Source organism: Choloepus didactylus, chromosome 11, assembly GCF_015220235.1.
Source record: "Choloepus didactylus isolate mChoDid1 chromosome 11, mChoDid1.pri, whole genome shotgun sequence".
NCBI lineage: Eukaryota > Metazoa > Chordata > Mammalia > Pilosa > Megalonychidae > Choloepus > Choloepus didactylus.
In genome coordinates, this window is record NC_051317.1 from 14,707,675 (window position 1) to 14,729,179 (window position 21,505).

The following is a 21,505-nucleotide window of genomic DNA, read 5'->3' on the forward strand; positions in this document are numbered from 1 at the left end:
GTTGACTTAGGGACCTCTTTAATCCTGGTTAGAATCAGGCCGTCTATGTTTGTGAATGCCTAATGAGGATGCCAGGAATTTTCCGGAGACAAAGTAAAAGTATTTGGAATTATTTGTTTTGATGGATTCATAAAGGACTTCATTTAATCTTTATCCTAATTTTTAGTGGTGGCTAATTGCTTCACAATGTTTAATCATTTAATGTTCAACAAGTATTTATGGAGTGCCTGCTAGTTCACAGGGACTGATAAATACTGGGAACATAGCAGTAAAAACAAGAAAGGCAAAGTTCATATCCTCATGGAGCTTCTATTCTATTTGGAGGGCGCAGAGCACAGATGGGAAAATATATCTGTATCTATCACTATCGATCTGTGTCTATGTCTATATCTACAATGAGAGACATTTTAGAAGGTGTTAAGTAATACCTCTGACTTCCTAAAGGCCAGGTTTTAAATCCGTTCTTTAGCTCCATTCCTGAGACTTTAGTTTCAAAAGTCTCCTCTGACATTCCTACATAAAGCTTATCTTTGGGAATTCATGTGACCCAACATATTTTGCTAAACATTGGTTTAAAGTTGTTTTCTTGAAAGGACAAAAGGAAACCAGAATGTTTGTGAAACAGTAAATGTCTCCACTGGTTTTGTATCACGTTCCTTGAGAAATCATATTCTGACTTTGAGACAGGCAATTCTTGGGAACGAAAGAATCTGTATTAGGAAACCCAGAGAACTTTGATTAGGAAACAAACCAAAAATATACAGAGGAAAGCTGGAGAAGAGCCAGCATTCTCTGATTTATGTTGTATCCATTTCAGGGGAATAGAAATACAATAAGGTAGTTCATTCAGGACAGCCACCAAGAATACAGACTTTTCATATTTCAGCTTCCTTTAAGAACTCCTGAAAATAATATTTTTTTCAATGCCATGTCTAACTACAAAAAGGTGAATGTTACAGAATGGAGGGAAGACAAGTTTGCTTTTTTGGTCACTAACAACTGTGGTGTCTCTTTAAAAATCCTTAGTTGATTTGGTTTCAAAGCTTTAATTATGCTTTTATGTTACAGTTTCCTTATTTAAGTGTCTGCTTTATGTCTATCACTCAGCACCCCCTGCCTATCTCAAAAGAGATGGATATTATTGCTCTAATTGAAGAAGAGGAAGAATGCTGTGAGAATTATTAATACATAAATTAAAAAAATTAATCTGGAAAGTGCTTTAGATTCCCCAGAGAGAGGCACTACCCAAACACAGAGCATATTTAGTGTTGCTGAAAGTACCTCTTCATAGCAGATAGGAGCTAGTGCAGTGTTCGATGAGTAAACTGAGGCACAGAAGGGTGATGGTGGGTGAATGGGACAGGGGGCCTCAGGACCCAAAGCCCTTAGATGTGCGATATCTGAAAACCACTATACCATTGCCCACTTTAAACCTTTTCTGGTCCCGGATGCTGACTGTTTTTCCAGAGAAGAAAATTTTCTTTTGTTTTACATCTTCTCTTTAGGTCTTTGTTTGTTTTGTACTTTTCTTTTCTCTTTTTCTCTCTTTTATTTATTCATTTTTTATTTTGTAGTGTTGGAAGTGGCTAAGCTTAAAATATTAAATCCCTAAGGCTAGTAATGAAAAATCACTGGTGTGTTTTCCAGTAATACCAGTTAATTTTTTGGCTGTGTGGCCTGGAACTTCAAATGGCATTTATTTCATATAGTTCCATTTGTTGGAAAATATGCAGAAAGGCTTACTTTGGAATTACTTTTCTGTTTTGCTGGGAAATCATTCTCAGCTTGCCTTTCACCAATGAGACAGATTTTTTTTTTTTTTTTTTTTTTGAGTACCTACTATGTTCCCAGAACTTTTGAGAGTGTAGGAAAAGCATAGCATGCAATCCATGCTCTCGAGGGTGAGGTAGCATGAAAAATAAATGTATCAGGAATTCTGGAAGAACAACATATGATAGTAGGGAGAGATGGTCATGTTGTACAAAGGTAGTTATGAGTCAGACAGACCTGTGCTTCTAATTGGTTCCTAGATCATGTTGCTTAACTTTCTAGAGGCTCTTTTTCCTCATCTATGAAACAGAGCTAATAATCAGCACTACCCACTACTACTACAGGGTGTGAATCACTGAAAACACTTAGCACAATACTTGGCCCTTAGGAATAAGACAATAAAAGGTCATGGCTGCTGAAGTCACCGTCCAGTCATCAGTGCTATTTGCTATCAGAGGAGAAGCTAATTCCCAAGACTTGTCTTTTTTCCCGAGAATTCTACAATGTTTCCATTACTATTTTTAAATACTAGGTAGATACACTCATTTATCTCCCACATGGGCCATACTTTTGGTACTCTAAGAGGCTATTGTAGAAGCCATTTGGGGAACTGTCCTCCCCTGTGCCCCTCTTTTGTACTTCCAGACCTTTGCAGGCTGCCTTTTTAGAGTTCAGAGCAGCTGCACAGTCAGCCCTGCGTCCATGGAGGCTTCTTCTCACCTGTTTCACACTCTCTATCCAGGAGAGGGTCCATTTCACAGCCTCTGTGGCTGCCCTCCATCTCCCCCGCTTCCTCAGTGGCTTCACTTTGCACCCAGAGGGTCCCACAAATCCCACTCCCAAGCCTACCCCCAGACAGCAGGCACTTGTGCTTGGGACAGACCACCATGGGACTCCTGGTCTGGAGAAGACAAAATGCTCATTCGTGCAGCTCAGGGGGAGCATGACTGCTGGTGCCTGCTGTCCTTGGTGAGCTGGCAGCCTCTCCTGGGTCCCCGTGGTGACCGTATGTGCTTCTCTCATCTGAATGCCATACTGAAAAATTATTTTTGCTGATTATAAAATTAAAGCATTTTTATGCTTGGTAAGTTGCAGAATTCAGAAAGGTATTTGGAGGAAAATAAAAATCACCCATAAATTCCCCATCTAGAGGTAACTTCTATTAACAGTTTGATGCTTTTCTAATTAGTCTTTCTTCTATGCAAGTATGGATCTAATTCTTATATATACACAAGTAATACATATTATACAGAACTGACACTATTCAACTTTTGAGTTTTAGTAATATTTTTCTCATAATAAAAGTAATACCAGCCAATGTACACATTTATGTATTTATTTCAGAATTATTTACATGATTATTATTTCCTGTGCAAGCTTGTATGTGTGTGTATGTGTGTGCATGTATACACACACAGTGCCGTCAGTTCAGAAATAAACATTCAACATTTAGTGTAGCCCTTTTATTGGTTACTTTTTTAGTATTACTTTCTTAACTTTTTTTTTAATCCCTTATTTCATCTTGTCACTGTTCAATGGAATCACAGCCCTTTAAACTTCCTCTTCTTTTTTTACATTCAGATGAAATATGAGCACTGGTCCCATGCCAAAATACTGAGGCAGTTGGAAAATTAACTTTAGAAGCAACTTAGTTAAGAGAGGAGTAGTTAAGATGGATCCCCATGTCTAGTGGAGTCAAACATTCTAGTAGAATTCTGGCCTAACATATGTATTTATTCCAGAAATACTTTGAAAATATCCTATATGCAAGGCATTGAGTTATACGGTTTTGAGGATACAAGTATGAATTAGGAGAAAGATAGGTAGGAAAATCTTTATGGCAAAAAGAAAGGTGGCTCTAAGTACCATATAATACAGGCTGTAATTGTATAAATTCCTAGAAGAGTGCAGGGAACTCTGACTCTTAGGATCAAGTAAAACTTCCTGGAATTGAAAGCACATGGTCAGGGTCTTTCAGAACAAGTAGAATATCAACAGGGAAAGGTTTGGGCCAACTAATGGCATATACACAGCAACAGAGTTAGGCAAGCGTATAGTATTTTTGTGTATCCACATGCACTAAACTCCAGAATGTGGAAAGGTGGATTGGCTGTCAGGCTTTGGAGTGCCCTGAATATTATGCCAAGGAGTTTGGGCCATATTTTGTAGGCAAAGGGAGTAGTTCAGAGTTTGAGACAGAGTGTGACGTGATAAGATCTGTATTTGAGGAAGATAATTCTGGTGGAGAGAGTAGAAGTAGAGAGAGAGGGACCTTTTGGAACACAATTGTTACGTGTGACAACCTGGATAGGATAAAGTAGAAAAGCAAAGAAGAGCCAATCAGGTCCATTGGGGGGCAAAATCATATAACTTAAAGGAAGTTTGGTGGGAGAAAGAATAAATATGACCCAAATCTTCTATTTTGGATGATTTAGAGGATGGCATTCCCTTTACTAAGAGCAGGAACACAGAAGCAAGGAACAGGTTTGCAAATAGTAAGGTGATAAATTTGGTTGAGTCACAATGAGATTGAGGTGGCAGTAAGATGTGTTTAGGGAGATTTTATTGCTCTGTTACTAATAAAAGTTTGGTACTTGGCCGAAGAGATCAAGGCTATAGGTGTAGATTTGGAAATTAATTTAGCTGAAGTGGTTGAGCCAATGAGTGAACTCAAGAAGTGTTAGGTAAGTAAAAAGAGAAGAAAATCTAGGACAGAACTCTGTTAAATTTCTGCAAATGAATTGGCAGAAGAGAGGAACAAGCAAGGAAAATCAAAGTAAGCAGGAGAACACTTATTTACAGTCATGAGAGATTGGTTTTCCTTCCAGTGTTCTATATAATATTAGCTAACTTGCCTGCCTTGTGCCATCTGTAATACATATCCCTGAAGGATAGATTTTAAAAGCTGTTGACTGTGAAAGTACTAGGTAAACATTTAGACATTTTGCAACTCTTGGTTCTTATAATTAGTGTCAAGGATATGAAGGAAAGTGGAGACTTCCAAGGGAGAAAGTGGTATCAGAGATACAGAATTTCAGAAGAATATGCATTTCTAGCCCATTTTGTATTGTATGTAATTTAATTTAAGGAAATGAAGCCAAAGGAGGGAATCTGTCCTCCAATCACTTAGAATGTGGAACATATGCCCCTGGTGATATGGGAAAGAGTTTTGGATTTGACACATACACGACATTAAAAAGAAGTGAACCACGTTAAGTAAGAATGTTAACTCTCTTTTCATTTCTGTTTTAATCCTTCTGGTTTGTGTTAAGGGAGAAAGTCTCAGTTAGGGCAAGTTTAAGTCTTTATCTTTTAACACTAGTTAATCTCCCATTTCAATAAAGAGAGGACAGAAGCCTTCAGGTTGTCCACATATCTATCTGGAATCTAACACCATATTAACTTTAAAATTATCTTTTTTATATTTTCTATATTTTCTTATTTTGGCAGGTGATACTAGTTTTCCAATCATGGTAATAATACACAGTTTCCTTTTAAAATCTTTTTTTAACAAAAAGGTTATCAGGTTTTAAAAATATGAAGTAAATAATTGTATAGATGGCTATACAGATAAGGAAAAACTGAGAAAGTGTTATTCCAGTGATTAAAGTTTGGGAAATTTAGACTGATCAGAGCCCTTCCACCCTCTGTTGCTTAGAATGGCTGCCCTTAGTTCAGCCAGACCGGAATTAATGTGTGAAATATATCCTGGGATCACAGAACTCTCAGGCTCTCGACCTTGACTTTTTTCTTCCATAATCCATCAATTTCATGTGTCAATATTAGTGACTGTTCCCAGGCTAACAACCACAGTAAGGAAAACATCAACAAATTTATTCTCTCATGATGATTCAGATTCTACCTCATTTGTGTAGGATGGTTGCTTTAAGAAGGCTTCAGTTAGGGCAATTTATTAAAATTGGAAATGAAATTGTAAATGAAAATTTGTTTGAATTTCCCTGAGCCTATGCTTTATGCCAAACCCCACTCAGTCAGTGGTTTCATTGCAGTCATATCTAATCACTTTGTAAGCCCATATATTTTGTTCCTCAATGTAGCAACTCATAGGCAATATGTCTTTATACTTGGAAAAAATGTCTCCATCCATCTATTTAGTAATATCTTTCCGTCTTTAAAATTTATTTCCCCTGAGAAAAGGGAAGGTAGGTAAAGTGTTTGCTAACTGGCTGAAGGCTCTTCTAAGTTTTGTTGTGAATTAATGTTACTCTATATCCCAAGCAACTCTTAAATTAAAAGCATGCCACCCTTCTGGAATATAACAATATGGTGACTTTCACCATCAAAAGCACAGCAATAAATAAAAGATGAGAAAGCATGGGGCTAGAAAAATACACACATGGTCTTTGGGTTTGAAAAACTTGTTACTACCTTTGAAAAGATTCTACATGGACAGTTTCTTCTCTGTAATTAGGAAGGAAATATTTGTCCCTGTCATTTTTGAACCACCCAGGTGTCACCTTTTGCTCTATCTCTTGTGCAAGAAACTTAATCAGGTTAATCACATCTGAAAAAAAGGGATAAAAAATACAGACATTGTTCTGGCCCAGTGAGGGTTTGTATGTAAAAATCCCCAGCTATGTGGTAGATACCTTGGAGGCAACTCAACAAGTGTTAGTTTTCATCATCTCAAAAGCTATCTGGACAGCTGAGATTAAACTTGCACTTGATTTTGGAAGGTCAAAACCTCTTTTCTCCTATTCTCCATACAATATTAAACTTGATTCTGTGCTTGCAGATTAAAAGAGCAAATGAGAAGTTATAAAGAACACCAAGAGGAAAAAGACTGAGAAACTAGATAAAATAGACAATTTAAAAAATTATAGCCATCTGGGGCTATTTGTTGTACAGGAAAACAACCCTTCATTCCCTGCTAGTCACTTAGGGCTTCTTTTTCTGTATTATAGCAGTATATAAAAAGGGTATTCCAAATAATGATCTCAATTTATCAAGGCCAAGTTAAATGATACACACTTTGCCTATTTTAGAAAATATATAATGCATTTTAGAATAATTTCAATGTGAAACGAAGAAATTTTCAAGAAAAGATGTTGTGTGTGTGCTTTCACAGGTTAATCCTTAGCCATCCCAAACACTCAGTCCTGGAGATCAACTCAGTCTCCAAGAGTTCCACATAAGCATGGTCTCATGGAAGTATCTTTTACACATCTTCAGGAAATGAGCTAAGGCTTCCTATATTTTGTGGAATAGGATAAAGCATTTCTAATTGCTAAGTTAAAATGATTTATATGCAGATGTCCTTTTCTTTGTTTTAAGAAGGAGAATTTGTCAGAAATTACTTGTGAACTTTAGCAGTTGCAACTTTCTGACATTCTTTTCCCCAGGACTTGCTGTTAGAGCAATTTCAACCAGCGGGGCCCCAGGCTCTGGTGCTTTCCTTCTAATGGTGTCTTCTGTGATTCTCTGGGCAAAACACTTGAACTGGGCCTGGTTAGCAGGTTGACATAAGAGCCCTTTCTAGGTTATCCCCATAAGAACAACACAAACATAAGCTAGTACAAATGCATGTGCTGATCCACTGTGTGTTGACTCAGTACCACAAATATCGGGTTAAGTAAATCTGAAAGGAGTCGAGGAGTGGGCAATGGCAGACGCCCTAGAGAGAGAGATAAAATGCAGAATCCACTCCATCAGAGGTCAGCCAGTCAAATACCAGGGCTGGATTTTTCAAAGAACCAGATAATGCCAGTTTTACGGCCATTAATAACATTTTAGTTATGTAAACAAAGATAAGTGTAATAAAAAATAAATTCTGTTTCACAGTGTAATCTGATTGCCAACAGGGTTCAGAATGGAGCTTTCTCATTGTGCACGTGGCGTTGCATCGTTCTGCAGCCCCCTGCCCAAGCTTCTAGTTCCCTTTTATGGACAGTGCTGAGGACTGCCAGATCCATGGGTTATTATGGGAAGGCAGATTCTTTGGTTTCCCTTTAAAGCTCTTTGTTTGTGCCTCCGGTAGTTAATGTGCCAAACGGTCTTCAGGGGTATTTCATATGTGTGTTCTGTAGCTAATCAGAGCACCTTGACCCACTGTTTTCCTACTCCTGTGTTTCCCACATGTTTAAGGGCTCAGTTCAAACACCAGGCCCAACAACTTCTGAAGAGGCATGGCAGAGTTCAGCTCTGATTTGGGTGTCTGCTTCAAACAGAGGCTTTCCAAAGGATATCCTGTGCTAGATAAACCATTTCATTAGACCAGGTTCAATTTTCAAACCAGGAAGCAGAGTGCCTGCCTTGCAGAAAAAGCCAAATAGTGTTGTTATGGTTGTACACAGAGCACTTGTAAATATTGTTGTCAGTATCTTTTATACAGATTTTGAGAGTGTATTTAAACATTGACAGGTTAATTATGTGTTTTAAAGCTTTGCTTATTGAGGGCTGATGGGAAAGCTGCAAAATGAGTCCATGTACATATTGCAATGACAATTTCCCCCAATGTCTCCTCCAGTTGATTACTCCGCATGCCATCCGGGTGCAGACCCCTCCTCGGCACATCCCTGGTGTTGTAGAAGTCACCTTGTCCTACAAGTCCAAACAGTTCTGCAAAGGGACACCGGGAAGATTCATTTACACAGGTAAGGGCCCCTGAGCACAGAACTGCCGTGGTCTGGGGTGCTTCATCTTTTCTTCTGTGTGTGAGTGTGAATTTTCTTTTTAAATCTAGTTCCTGGAGAGAAAGACAGTCTTTCTTTCTCCATGTCACTGTATGTTTGAGCAAATGAGTTTTTATTTTATTTTATTTCATTTTATTTTATTTTATTTTATTTTATTAAGAATTCATCTGGGTGTCCCTGTTGAATGACAGGGTCAGTTGAAATAATTGGTTGTGTGCCTAAAGAAGTAGCATGAGATGAAAGGGAAGGGGAAGGGGGTGCTACACAACCCCAACTCTCTTTGGAAGTTAAGCCAGCTGTGTTGGGGTTTGTTTGCTTAATGGAGTAGAGGTGTGCTTTAATCAACAGAACAACTTTCTTCCAGCCCGGTTATAGCATTTGTATTAAGGGAACTTTGTAGTTTTCATATATAATTTTTGATTGGTTCTTTCTTCCCCAGTAAGCTGCATTTTGTCCTCAGAGGTTCTCCCCAAATAGCCCTGGCACGTGGAGCCCTAGGTTTACAGGGTGAATCTGAATTCCCTGCCATCAGATGGGGAGACCAAGGCAGGTTGTCTGTGGAAATACATCAAATACTTAGTCTGAGTATCCAATGTGTATTCTAACTCAGTGATCCTAAACTGTAATGTACAGACCAAACACCTGGGGATCTTGTGTTTAGATTCTGATTCAGTAAGTCTGAGTGGGATCTGAAATTCTGCATTTCTAGTAAGATCCCTGGTGGTGCTGATGCTACTGGTCCAAGGACCATACCTGGAGTAGTGAAGTTCTAGGAACTCCACTTAGTATTGGTCATTCCTGGATAGCTGTCTCCAGGACCTGGTTTCATTCCTCATTTGTTGAAGGACCACAAGGCCAGATTACATCCAGAGTGTGTTACTTTTACACAAAGAGACCCCAAAGCAGGGAAGGGACAACTCTATTAGCACATCCTAATTATAACCATACAATTAAATGGATAAATTTTATTTTGCTGGGACATTTTCCCTCAAAGCATCTTTCCATTTATATTTTAATAGTAGGAACAAAAGCAACCATGCATCTTAGTTTTTCTCTCTCTTCTCTTCCTCTCTCAAAATTATAAAAACAATTAATACATCCTGACCCTTGGAAATGCCTCCCAGCCCTTTAAACAAAATGCAGGTTTGGTGCCTGCCTGACGATTAGTTTTAGTTAATTGAAAATTATAGGATTGACCCAAGAGGAAAATTTTGTTTGCACTCCAATCACTTTTACAAATTAAGGAAAATTACCACAATTTTGTTTAGCTAAGGTTTCACACTGAGTTCAAGAAATTAGCTCAGCCATCCCAACGAAGTCAGCACTTTGTTAGTGAGCACTTGAAAAAATAATAGTCTATCTAGAGTTTTGTGGTGTATACAAACGAAGCATAGAGAAAGCTATGATGCTTTATAGAAGTAGGCCAAGTGTTTTTAATTAGGCTCATTGGTTCAGCATAAGTTTTGAAGAACAATCAAGCTAGCAGATTAGCTGTTTCTTTTAAAGCTAGGATTTCTTGCCATTCATTTTTCCCATGAGAACTTCCACATAGCACTCATTTTTTTTTTTTTTTTTTTTTACAAGCCTCATTATAGGCCTGCAAGAAAAGGACCAATTGAAACTTCTGATACTGTAACATTCCCCAGCATCATTCCAATGGATGGGAGTTTTTCACCATGTCCCCCCTGAACTCAGTGTTCTGGAACATATTACAAAACCACAGAGGCCAAATGTTTTCTCTGAGGAGTTTGGACTCTGTTTTTGGCTGAAAACATTTAGGCCTCACTGGCTGCTTATTTACTTTGCTATTAAGGACAAGAAAAGGAGAAGAAAAAGAAGAAGAAAACGCTCGTGTGGTGGGAGGTGCAAGAGGCAATCAGGCATGGTTTCCGCTTTAGTGACAACATCCCTGCCCATTAATGGTTCCATTTTGTGGTCAGGTCTCATTTAGCAGAAATTATTTTTAATCAGTGTTCAACAAAATATCCCCTTGAGCCACCTGGCCATAAAAATAAAATAAGAAAAAAAAATCAACCCCATTAAATTACTTAAGTCCTCAAAAGAAAATAGCTAGGGGCCCATTATTTTGAAATTTTTTAACCATTAATAAAAAAACTTACCGTCAATTTTACATCTCAGAAAACCTATCATACAGGAATTAAGATCAGAGATAAAAGCAGCAGATTTGCAAGTCTAGAATAATAGTTTAGGAAAAGAGTGGTACATTGGTGTGTATGCATATATGGACATGTGGGAAATTTAAAGAATGAAAAAATGCTTCTGCTAATCTTGTCTCAAACTGTGGGCACAAGGCAAGAAAAGTTGGAATTTTAAATATTCTAAGACAGAGTCTAACCTCGCATCCCGTTGGAAAAATAAAATTTTAAAGAATTTGGCACAAAAGCTTCCCCGCTGATAGAGTTGGCTTTTTCAGTTGCTGTGACATGACATCATTTCTAACTAAAGGGAGCCTCTGTGTAAGTGGTGAGCGACACGTGGGCCTTTTGACCAGCAACATTAAATGCCTCTATCAAGGGTCACTCGTTCATGTCTGGTGCTTCCTGCCCCTGTGAATTACTCAGTTTACCTCTCTGTCTTTCACCACTTAACTAGCAAAGCCATGGAGATGGGTCATAAAACTTCCTCCTTCTTTATATCCAAACAATTGCTTGGGTCATCGTAAATGAGCAGCACTCCACTCTCTACCAACAGAAGCTCACACTTCATTTTCTTTAACATCCACAGCATTTTAAGATGTGAGCCTTGGTTTTCTGGATTGCATAAGCAAACCCTCTTGTTTTTTTAGTGGAATGTCACTTGGAATTTTCCCCTTTCTTAAAAAAAAAAAAAAAAGAAAAGAAAAGAAAAATAGAATAGAGCTGAAAAATAACAACCCAAACTAAGGCACAGTTGCTGTTTTCAGACTGTGCAAGAGAATTTGGGTGTGTATATGTGCAGTCTCTAAAGATCCATAATCATTTTTAAAAGTTCTGAGATAGGAACAGCATGGCCTAATCTATGCAAATCAAGACATTCTTTCTGCGGAGGGCAGAGAGAACTTGACTGAACACAGATTGCCTGTAAGCTAGCTCTGCTTGTAAGAATGTCACCATCCCACTGACATGTGAGGGCAGCGCCAGTGATTCTTTAGACCAGGGACACCCAAGCAATTTTCAGCTGCCAGATGTTTGATTCTGTTGTGTTTCTCTACAGTCAGAAACAGAGGGGAGAGTAAACCCCAATAGCACTTCCCAGAATCTGACTTTATTGTGTCCTGTTAGTCTTATGTAAATGCAGAGGCTGGCTTTGAATTTTCAATAATGTTTTCTGAAGGAAGAAGGGAAAAAAAAAAACAACTTCGTAGTCACAGTATTGTTTTCAAAGTCTCTGATCACATGCCTAGTCAGTCAGTCCAATAGGTGGTAAATCCACCCTAAAGCCCTGCTACCCTGCAAGGGGTTCTCCCCAATACCTTCATTTTTATTCGCACAGCTTGTTTTCCTACAGTTGTTACATCTTTAAGTGACTTGGATGGTTGGAATCATGATCCCTCTGCTAAGCCTTAAGTAATCTTAGGAACTGATAAAAGACTCTTAGGAGCCTTTAGCTGCCTCTTCAGTGTTCTTAGAATTGGTTTCCCTGATAAGAAGTGGCCAAATCCAAACGCAGGTTTTGCTTCATTCCAGTCATTTCTCTAAATGAGAGACTGCTATCTCTGGAGAAAATATGACTGGAAAAATGTGACATCGAAACAATGTTTGACCATTTAAGTAGGTACTGGGAGCCACACACTGCCTGCTCCCCCAAAACTTGGCAAAAGCCTGCACTGAATGACCCTGCCAGCTCCTGTGTTTGGTTAGGTTTCTCCTCAGGTCCTTTCTAAACCAGTCTTTCGCACTTAACCATTCTTCACCCACATTCTTGCCACGGTGGAAGGATAAACCCACATCTCTCTATATTAGCCTCAGAATTAACGTCAACATAAAAATTATTCCTGGAAGTACTTCCTGTTTATACTTCATACCCCAAAATAACTTTGCATACCTCATCAATTGCTTTGCATGTCGAAAGCTCTAGTTTGGATTGAACATGGTCTGTGGAACTTGATGACTTTTACCATATCTTTGTAGTTTTCCTTCTTTCTCCTTCATTCCTCTTGTTTTCTCCTTCCTCCCCCTTCCTTCTCTTCCCCCCTCCCCCTCTTTGTTTTTCTTTTTTTTTTTTTTCCCTTTCTCCCTCACAAGGAGACAATACAGCATAGTGATTGAGTTCTTGAGTTCAAGAGATGATGAATGTACCGTCAACTCAGCTGTTCTATTTACTAGAGAGGTTATTTTGGGGACATCATATGATAACTCATCATTGCAAAGGGATAATAAACCTTGCTGAAGTTGTTTTCAGTATCAGGGAAAATGTGTGTAAAACATCTAGCACTAGGCCAGATACTAGTAGATTCCATTAATAAATGATGGCCATTATTATTATTCATTCATTCAATCATTTGTTGCTGAGTCCCTACGTGGAGTAAATATTTTACATATGTTATTTATCATCACCATCATCTTTTAGAAGTCTAAGAAATGACATTTAGGATGTTTAGTGAGAAAGTTGTAGGCATCAGTAAATTAAAATACAAGTGACACCAACAAACCACAAATAAAAATTGCAAAGTATGAATAAGAGTAAGAAAAAGAGATTTATAAATGTGAATATAACAGTTTTGATATAACGAATATTTTCTCAGAAATGGCCTCAAACAATAAAGATTTTAATCAGGTATCCCTGATTCAGAAAGTTCTCTGGTGTTGACATTTTAGGAACAACACATTGCTGTTCTCTTATTTACATCGCAAACTTCCAGCAACTCCTTTCGAGCTATAGTAACTTGGGTATCACTCTGCTTTAAAGGTGTTGAGGTTATTGTTGGCTTCAACTCCAGGTTCAAGAGATTTCAGGCCAGCAAGCTCTGTTTCTAGTTCTCGGGAACCTCCTCCACAAAGTGAGATCTGCCACCCTGGGTATGAATGGAGTCATTGGTTATAGGGGAGACATGCAGAGTTAGTGTTTAATGAGTATCCTGTTTAACTTCTTATGCTAATTCATTGCCAGATTAAGCTCCATGAAAAGCCACTTTCATGTCATGAGCCTGTAGAGAAGCCTTCTTTATTTTCTTACTGTAAGTGAGAGATGTAACCCAAACCCCTTTGCTTGGCATTCAGGGCTCACTGTGATCTGGCTCCTGTGCTTTCTTTTCTCCAGTGCAGTCAGTCTCCTCACCATGCTTCAAGCTCACTTCCTGTTTGGCTACTCTGGGCATGGTAATTTCCCTGTAAGAGCCAGTTCACATGTTATTTCCTCTCAGAAATCTCTCATGGCCACTGTGGTATGGTCGACAGAGTGATGGGCTGAGAGCAAGGAGACCACATTCTAGTTCTGGCACTGCTATTTGCTGGATATGAGATTGAAGGCAAGTTGCTTATGTGCTCTGGATTCCAGTGCCTTCATTGTAAAATTAAACCAATTGGGCTGAGTGACTTTGACGTGGCTCATCTTGATTGACTGGAAATGTCTGTCTTTGGATCATTTCTGTTGCATGTGCTTACACCGCTCATTCATCTTTCACTTCTTTATGCCCTTAGCTCTCTTGTTGTGTCCCCAGATAGACAACTCAAGACCACAAGCTCCATGAAGAAGGAGATATCCCTCCTTCATCTTTTTTTTTTTTGTACATTCTGTTGAAGTAGCTTGACTCAGTATCTTACTTGCAATAGTGTTCTCTAATAATTGATCGACATATTACCCATGATCAATGGTTTCTCATTGATTTTTGTGCTCTGGATGACAAGGAATGTAAATAAGAGCTGTTAATTAAGAATCTTTCCTTTTTCATTTGAGGTTTGAGGTTTTATATGCATAGACTACAGTGTTTGGGGTTTATGTTAAAGAAAAAATGAGGTTGGATCGATATTATAAATACTCTTCATTTTCTCATCTGTAAAATGGGGATATTTTAATAATACCTACATGTAAGGAAGTAAATATGTCAACGTGTAATGTTCTTCTCACAGTGCCTGGTACATTGTGAGTGCTTCCTAAAACTAAATTCAGAAAGAGAGAAGCAGACAGTGAGAATGTAGTTTCTCTTGAAAATCCAAAGAAGAATTAGTCATTGTGATTGGTGTAATATATGTCAGCTTTCATTATGAATAAAGAAATGGTTTCTATCTAGGCATTAGGAATCAAAAGGCCTGGGTTCTATTTCTTATTTTACCACTTTCTTTCATTAACTTGTTTATTCATCTCACAAATATTTTGGATTGCCTGTTCTGTTCCAGCCAATGTTCTAAACCTTAGGGATACAGCATTGAACAAAACCAGACACAGTCCCTGTTCTTGTTGACCATTGAGTCTAAGAGGGTACATGGACATTAAAAAGTTTACTCTCTGTAACCTGAAAAGTGACTGGAAGGATAGGAGCAGAATTTCAGACAAGCTTTCAACAGGGAAACTTGATTTTGACCGGTCAGTTAGGATTGTTTTTCCCCAGAAAAACATGAAGGATGAGTAAGAGATAACCTGGCAGTTGGTGAGGGGTAGGGGTAGGGTGGGGTTGTGGAAAGAGAAGAGTGTTTCAGCCAAGGGAAGCATGTAAGTAGGCTCTAGGGTGGGAAAATATGGGACATCTTGGAAGGAAAACTGTAAAAATTCCTGTGAGGCTGAAAAATCAGAAGGGTGGAGAGGAATGGTGAGAGTGATGGCTGGTGAGGGAGGCAGAGACAAACCCATCCAGCCTTGCAAGCCATGGGAAAATGTGGTCATCTTAGGAACAGTGGGCATCCCTTGAAGTGTGCATTTTGTGAGAAAAAAATTACTCTGGGTGGCTGGAGCTCAGGAGACCAGAATGGATATTGGAAGACCAGTCAGGGGGGTCATTGGAGTGGTCTGGGAAAGAGATCCGGTGACTTCAATTCAGGTGATAGGGGTGGGGATAGAATAAAGTGAGAGGATTCAAGATATATTGAAGAGGAAAAGTTGACAGAACTGGAGGTGGGATGGATGTGGGGATGAGGGAGACAGAGGGGTTAAGGCTACCAGGTTTTGGTTTTCTCAGTTTAATGGGATGGTGGAAATATCACTCTGCTGTGCTTCTCAAGAGTCTTGTATCAATGAAAGAATGGGCATGAAAATGCTTTGCAAAGGGTAGTGTTGTACACATATAATAATTGTTATAAAAACAGGCCTAAGCAAACACGAGGAAAACTGAGGAAAAGAAGGCAAGAATGTGTTTTCTTTTATATTAGATCGTTTTCACTTAGGATTCAGCCAAAAGAGGGCTGTGTAATGAACACTCGACTAGCAGTTTTGCCTTAGCAGTGTCCTAATTGGAAAAGACCCAACAAGAAAGAAAAATTAACAGGCTGCTCCTGTCCACATGTCTTGACTGTTACTCCAAGTGAGCCATTTATACACAAAGAAAAGAATTCAAGGCAGAGGGAAATGTTTATTCTTTTTGCTTTTATGATACAAAGAGTAGGTCCCAGGCTGCTTCTCCTCCACTGAAGGGACTTTTTTCACAAAAAGCGATTCCTCCTGATCTGATGTATGTGGATGTGCTCAGTGATCCTGAATCTGCTGGTGTTTGCGTAGTTAAACCCGGTTGGTGCCATAATGGGGGCAGTGACAACAACCACAAAAATCACTAAAAGTACCCATTGTACTTCTGTGACATCTATAAAATGAGAGCTGTTTCTGGGAAGAATAAAGCTGGCCTGAAGGAAGCATATTATTTTGCATATTTTATGTACATACTTTCCAAGAAATATGACCTTTATTTCCTATTTGGAGTGGAGTGCAATCACGTCTTGAGTAGCTAGTGTAACAGGATCGTTAAAAGGGAGATTTTCACTGACATTAGAGGTCTAAATGGCCACTAGGCCTTATTCACAATCTTGCCTTTTTCCTGTCTACCCAGAGTTAATAAGTGATAAGGCTGGGAGAGAGATAAATCACAGAAATCCCTGTCCAAAGAAAACATATTGACTACAGCCAAGCAAATAACAGACCATAACCAATGGTCCCATTCATCATTCATGTAATAGGGACATAAAATATTTCCTACCAATGAAACCGTATAGAAGGAAAAGGCAGATAAGCTTCCCCAATCTAAGGCATGTGATTTGGTTATTAAGGGACATGAACTATTTGTCACATAGCTTTAATCTTTAAGATGTGTTGCCATTTCTAAACTATAAATTTCTGGTAAGGGATTAGAAAGCTATTAACAATAAAGGTAGGAGCTGAGCTTTATATGTATTCTGGCCAGTGTAATGCAGTACTATAAAGTCTTGAACCCCTGATCTATTTAGTATGATATAATAGGATTTGGTTTTCAAAACCAATAAACTATTGGGAGGTTTTCAAAGTTGTTTGTTTTTTTTCTTTGTCACCCAGAATCATGATAAATTAACCCTTCATGTTTTGTTTTGTTTTTTTTTTAACTATATATCTTGAAACTCTCTAATATCCTGGGGTAGAGAGGGACTAAACTAAATTCCTTTCTTTTTCTCCTTTCCTAAGATTTATTCCAAATGTTTGATGCAGAATTATTTTCTGTTTTAATTTGTCCAGGCTTGCAGAGGGATGGATGGATGCTAGTCCTTCTGTTCACTGTTAAAGTTAAATAAGTGATGTGACGCCCACTAAAACATTAAAACTTGACTTTGTGTCTTTATTATGAAGTAACACTCATTGGTTTCAGATAACTTATGAAGCACTGATGGAAAATAATTAAACTAATATTAAAATCATCTACCTTTCTACCGGTATTTTTTAAACATCAGTACTAAATAATTGTTAGCTGTTAATATTATGTTAATGGTATAGGCACACCTCAGAGATATTGCGGGTTCGATTCTAGACTACCACAATAAGCAAATACCACAATAAAGTGAGTCACACAATTTTTTTTGGTTTCCCAAGTGCATATAAAAGTTATGTTTACACTATATTGTAGTCTATTGTGAGCAACAGCATGATGTCTAAAAAAAACAATGTACGTCTCTTAATTAAAATGTGGCACAGAGACATAAAGTAAGCTGTATGTTAGAAAAATGGCGCTGATAGGCTTGCTTGATGCAGGATTGCCACAAACTTTCAATTTGTAAAAACACTATATGGGCAGAGCACAATAAAATGAGGTATGCTGTGTATACCTTTTGTAGTCTTTTACTATGCATATATATGCTACATTAAAAAATAGGATGAAACCTCATATAACATTATATAATTGTTTTTTACATTTAACATTATGTTGCAGACATCAGGGCATTACAGATTTAAAAGTTTTTAGTTTTTGATAACCATTTCATGCTTCATTAGAATCTTACAATGAGATGTAGCCTCTTCTTTTTAGAGCACGGATGCTCTGAATTTAGGTTCTCATTCCTTTTTGTTCTGGAAAACCTACAGCACAGTGTCAGTAGTCCTATACCTGGATTCTTTGGGGTCAGAGTCTGAGACAGCCACATAGATTGGGATTCATCAGCCGTCCCCAGCTGAGGGCACGAACTTCGGAGGATGAGACGGCTCCCAGTACACCTTCAGCTATGGTTGGGTTGGGTCTATTTTTAGCTCGAACCACTTCTGGGGTCAACGTCCATCAATTTCCCCACTGCTATCTGAAGCAGTTACTGTACTTTCCATAAGCAAAAATGGGAGCTCATCGAAAACCCTTATCCTAACTGAAACAATCAAATCCAAATTTAATCATGGTCAGGAGCCAAATTCAGGTCCCTCCCACCCCAGCAGCATCTCCTGCGCTAGTTTGGAGCACCTCTTTTCTCTCCCCTCTTGATTGTGGCCAGGTTTCTGCTCCAGTGGGCCCCCAACAGCCTTTGTTGGTTTTCATCCTGCTTTTCCCTCCTGTTCCACATTTTTCCCTCACTGTCTGATTCTTTCTTCTCTCTCAATCTTCTTCTTCTTTGCATTACTGAAATTTAAAGTATTTTTTCTCCTCAGAATTTGTGTGAGGTGATTCTATTATTAGCCTATTTTAAAGATGAAAAAAATTAACTTAGGTGGGAAGTGACTTACTCAAGGTGATCTAATTGGTAAGTGGAGGGGGCAGGATTGGAGTGGTTGAGTAATTTCAGAACCTGTGCTGGTGCAAACCTCCTGGGGGCTACTTTACCTTGTACTCTTTGGAATTCCTTGCAGTTCTCTAAAATTAGGTTGTTGGTGATGTGAGGTCTGACAGGAACTGGCACCTGGTATATTTTGTTGTTGTTGTTTTTAAAAACTTGTTATCATTATGAGTGTAATACATGCTCATATAGAATTTTTTTTTAATACAGAAAAGTATGAAGAGAGAACGATCATCCATTATCCCACCCCTCAAAAATAATCACTGTTAACATTTTAAGTATTTTCTCCTAAACTTTTTCTTTGTGTATTCTTACATGTTTTATCAGAGTGAATCACACTATGTTTATATAATTTTGCATCCTGCTTTGCAATTTAATTGTATGACAAACATTTCCGTTGTTAGTTCAAATTCTTCCTAAATACGTTTTAATGGGTATATGATAGCCCATTTTATGGCCGCACCATCATTTACTTAATCATTCCCCTGTCAATGGACAACCAGGTCTTTTGTTTCATAGAGCTTTTAAAATCATCTACGCCAGAATATAGCATGATCTCAAATATAAGGTGTTTCCTCGTTTTCCTAATGAAAAGCTTTTTAAAGGTTTTAGGACCAAGTTAACTATAAAATAACCAATTATGGATACCAATGAATTATCAAATGTCTACTTATGATATTCCACATTTTGAGTTACATGTATATTTAAAATCACATATATAATGATATGTTCATTTACAAATACAATTTTTTCCACTTTTAGGGTTTGTAAAATACTTTAATTCAAACTCTTTACAGCCATCTTTGAATCAGTGTTGTTATGTTGTTTTTTGGTAATCAAAAGGACATTTTTATTCCCATTATATTCTCTTCTTCCTAAGTTGTTAGATATATAGCTCTTTTGAATCTGTGCATGAAGCTTTCACTGGAAATTTTATCCTAAGCTATAAGTACCCATTTGCTATTTTAAAATCTCCAAACATAACCATTTCCAGTAATGTTTTTAAAACTGATCTCTAAAAGGCTGTTTTAAGCAAACATTTGTAATGGTGAGAGGCCAATCCCCTATGAAAAATTAATTTCTGTTAATTTTCTTTTCCTACTTTTTGTTTTAACTGTCTCCATCAAGTGATTCCTGCATGCACTGCCAAATCACCATTGATGCCAGTTGTTTCATACCCCAAACAGTACTTAGTTTAAAATAATGTAATTGAGAAAGCATCCTGTATGGGAGAGAATTTCAGATGATTCACATATATAATGAGGGAACTTCCTTGGTTGGAAAATTCTCTCCATATATTTCAGCACATTGTTATTTCTTTCCTGTTGGTGGATCACAAAGCATATGTAATCCTCGGTACAAATTGAACTGTCTATACCACATAGTATTTTTGACTTGAATAAAGTACGTTCATTCTCTTAAGTAGAACTCGTATTATTCAGAGACATATAAGTGAAGGTGGAAAACCTCCCTTTAATATCAGATTTGAAAATTTCTGCAAAACGTCTCAATGGTGAGGAGGTAAAAAGAAACCAGGTCTTGCCAAGCCCTGGTGCAGAAACAACAACAGAAGAGCAGATTTCCCCTTGTACCCTCTGCTCTTTGACCTCACAAGTGTAATTGTTCGTCTTTTTCCTGTTAACGTCAACTGAGGTTGACTTCTTTACATCACGGGTGGAAAGCTTGACTTGCCAGGCAGAGCCACCTGGATTCAGCCTACGTGGTTACAGGCAGGAAGTGCCAACTCCCGGTCAATATGGAGTTAATTCAGGCCTTTGTTTAATGCCAAAAATAAACTCACATAAATATCTGCACAGAGTAAGGCCTTCACAGTCCATCTACACATGTGCATCCTTTCTTTTTGGTCTCAACTGATTTTTAAAGTATTCACTGAGCCAAGCCAACAATTTGAGGTCACTGGTAGGTTTGGGTGGAGAAGAATGTCCCTGGAGGATCTGTTCCAAGTAAGCTTGTAGTCTTTAACTTCCCCAATTTCTTCAAGAGTACAAAAATGAAACATCTGCACTGTCAGCTCAGAAGATGTAAGAGGATCATCTAATGGCTTGGCAATTTCAGTTAATAAAATTACTAGCATCAAAGCTAAAAAAATTGGTGTGACTTGTCAGAAGTTACATGTCAGGGGCCAAAGTAGAGGCCCAGCTATTGAGCCTCTGTTTGCCTCATCTTTGTCTTATGTCTATGTAAATTAGTAAATTACTTAAATACAATAGTACAATTGACCAAGCCTTTGCCATTTATCAATTCTGTTTTGTTGTCTGCAAGGTGGACGAGTATTTTTAGCCCCAGGTTCGGAGTAAAGTGGTTCACCAAGATCATTTAGATCACTGAGTGATGGGTCTGATACCAGATCTGTATTACTCCAAGTAATTGATTATACCTCTTGGTATCTCCAAGTGAACTTATGCTACTTTTGCTCCATTTTTTAGTTATCTATGGACGGAATTCACTAATGAGACTAGGGCTTCTGGAGTCTTAGGTTGCGTTCCCAGCATTGGAACTTTATTTACATGTAGCACTTTTATTTTATTCATAGCCTTTTTCACCAGCTGATAGGATCTGGATTATTTCTTTGTTTACTTGTGTATACAACTTATATTTACTTCTCTATCTCTCATTAGAATATAAACTACCTGACGGCAGAGGTCCTATCTCTCCTGTTCACCACCATATTCCTAGATCCTAGTTCAGGCACAGCACAAAATGGGCACTCAACAAACATTAGTCAAGTCGATGGATGGAGGAACGTGTGAAGGAATGACTGAAATACTTGGGCATAAACGCTTTCAATGTGAGCCTTAAAGATAACGTAGTTACCCAAGTTGCTGGCTTTTTTTTGTAGGTGATGAAAAGTAGATTTACAAAGTTTGAAAGTCATAGCCAAAGTCACACAGCTAGTGGTAGAGCTTTACATCAGATTCC

The 21,505-nt window shown here is 38.1% G+C and overlaps 1 protein-coding gene across 7 annotated transcripts in view; it reads left to right on the top strand.

Annotated features, from left to right (window-relative positions):
* Positions 1-21,505, top strand: part of EBF1 (EBF transcription factor 1) — a 432,079-nt gene that overhangs the window by 342,004 nt on the left and 68,570 nt on the right. For all 7 annotated transcript variants that reach the window (XM_037798760.1, XM_037798761.1, XM_037798756.1 and 4 more), the window contains one exon: positions 8,258-8,384. In XM_037798760.1, the coding sequence (XP_037654688.1) occupies positions 8,258-8,384 (127 nt within the window). The remainder of the gene's footprint in view (positions 1-8,257; positions 8,385-21,505) is intronic.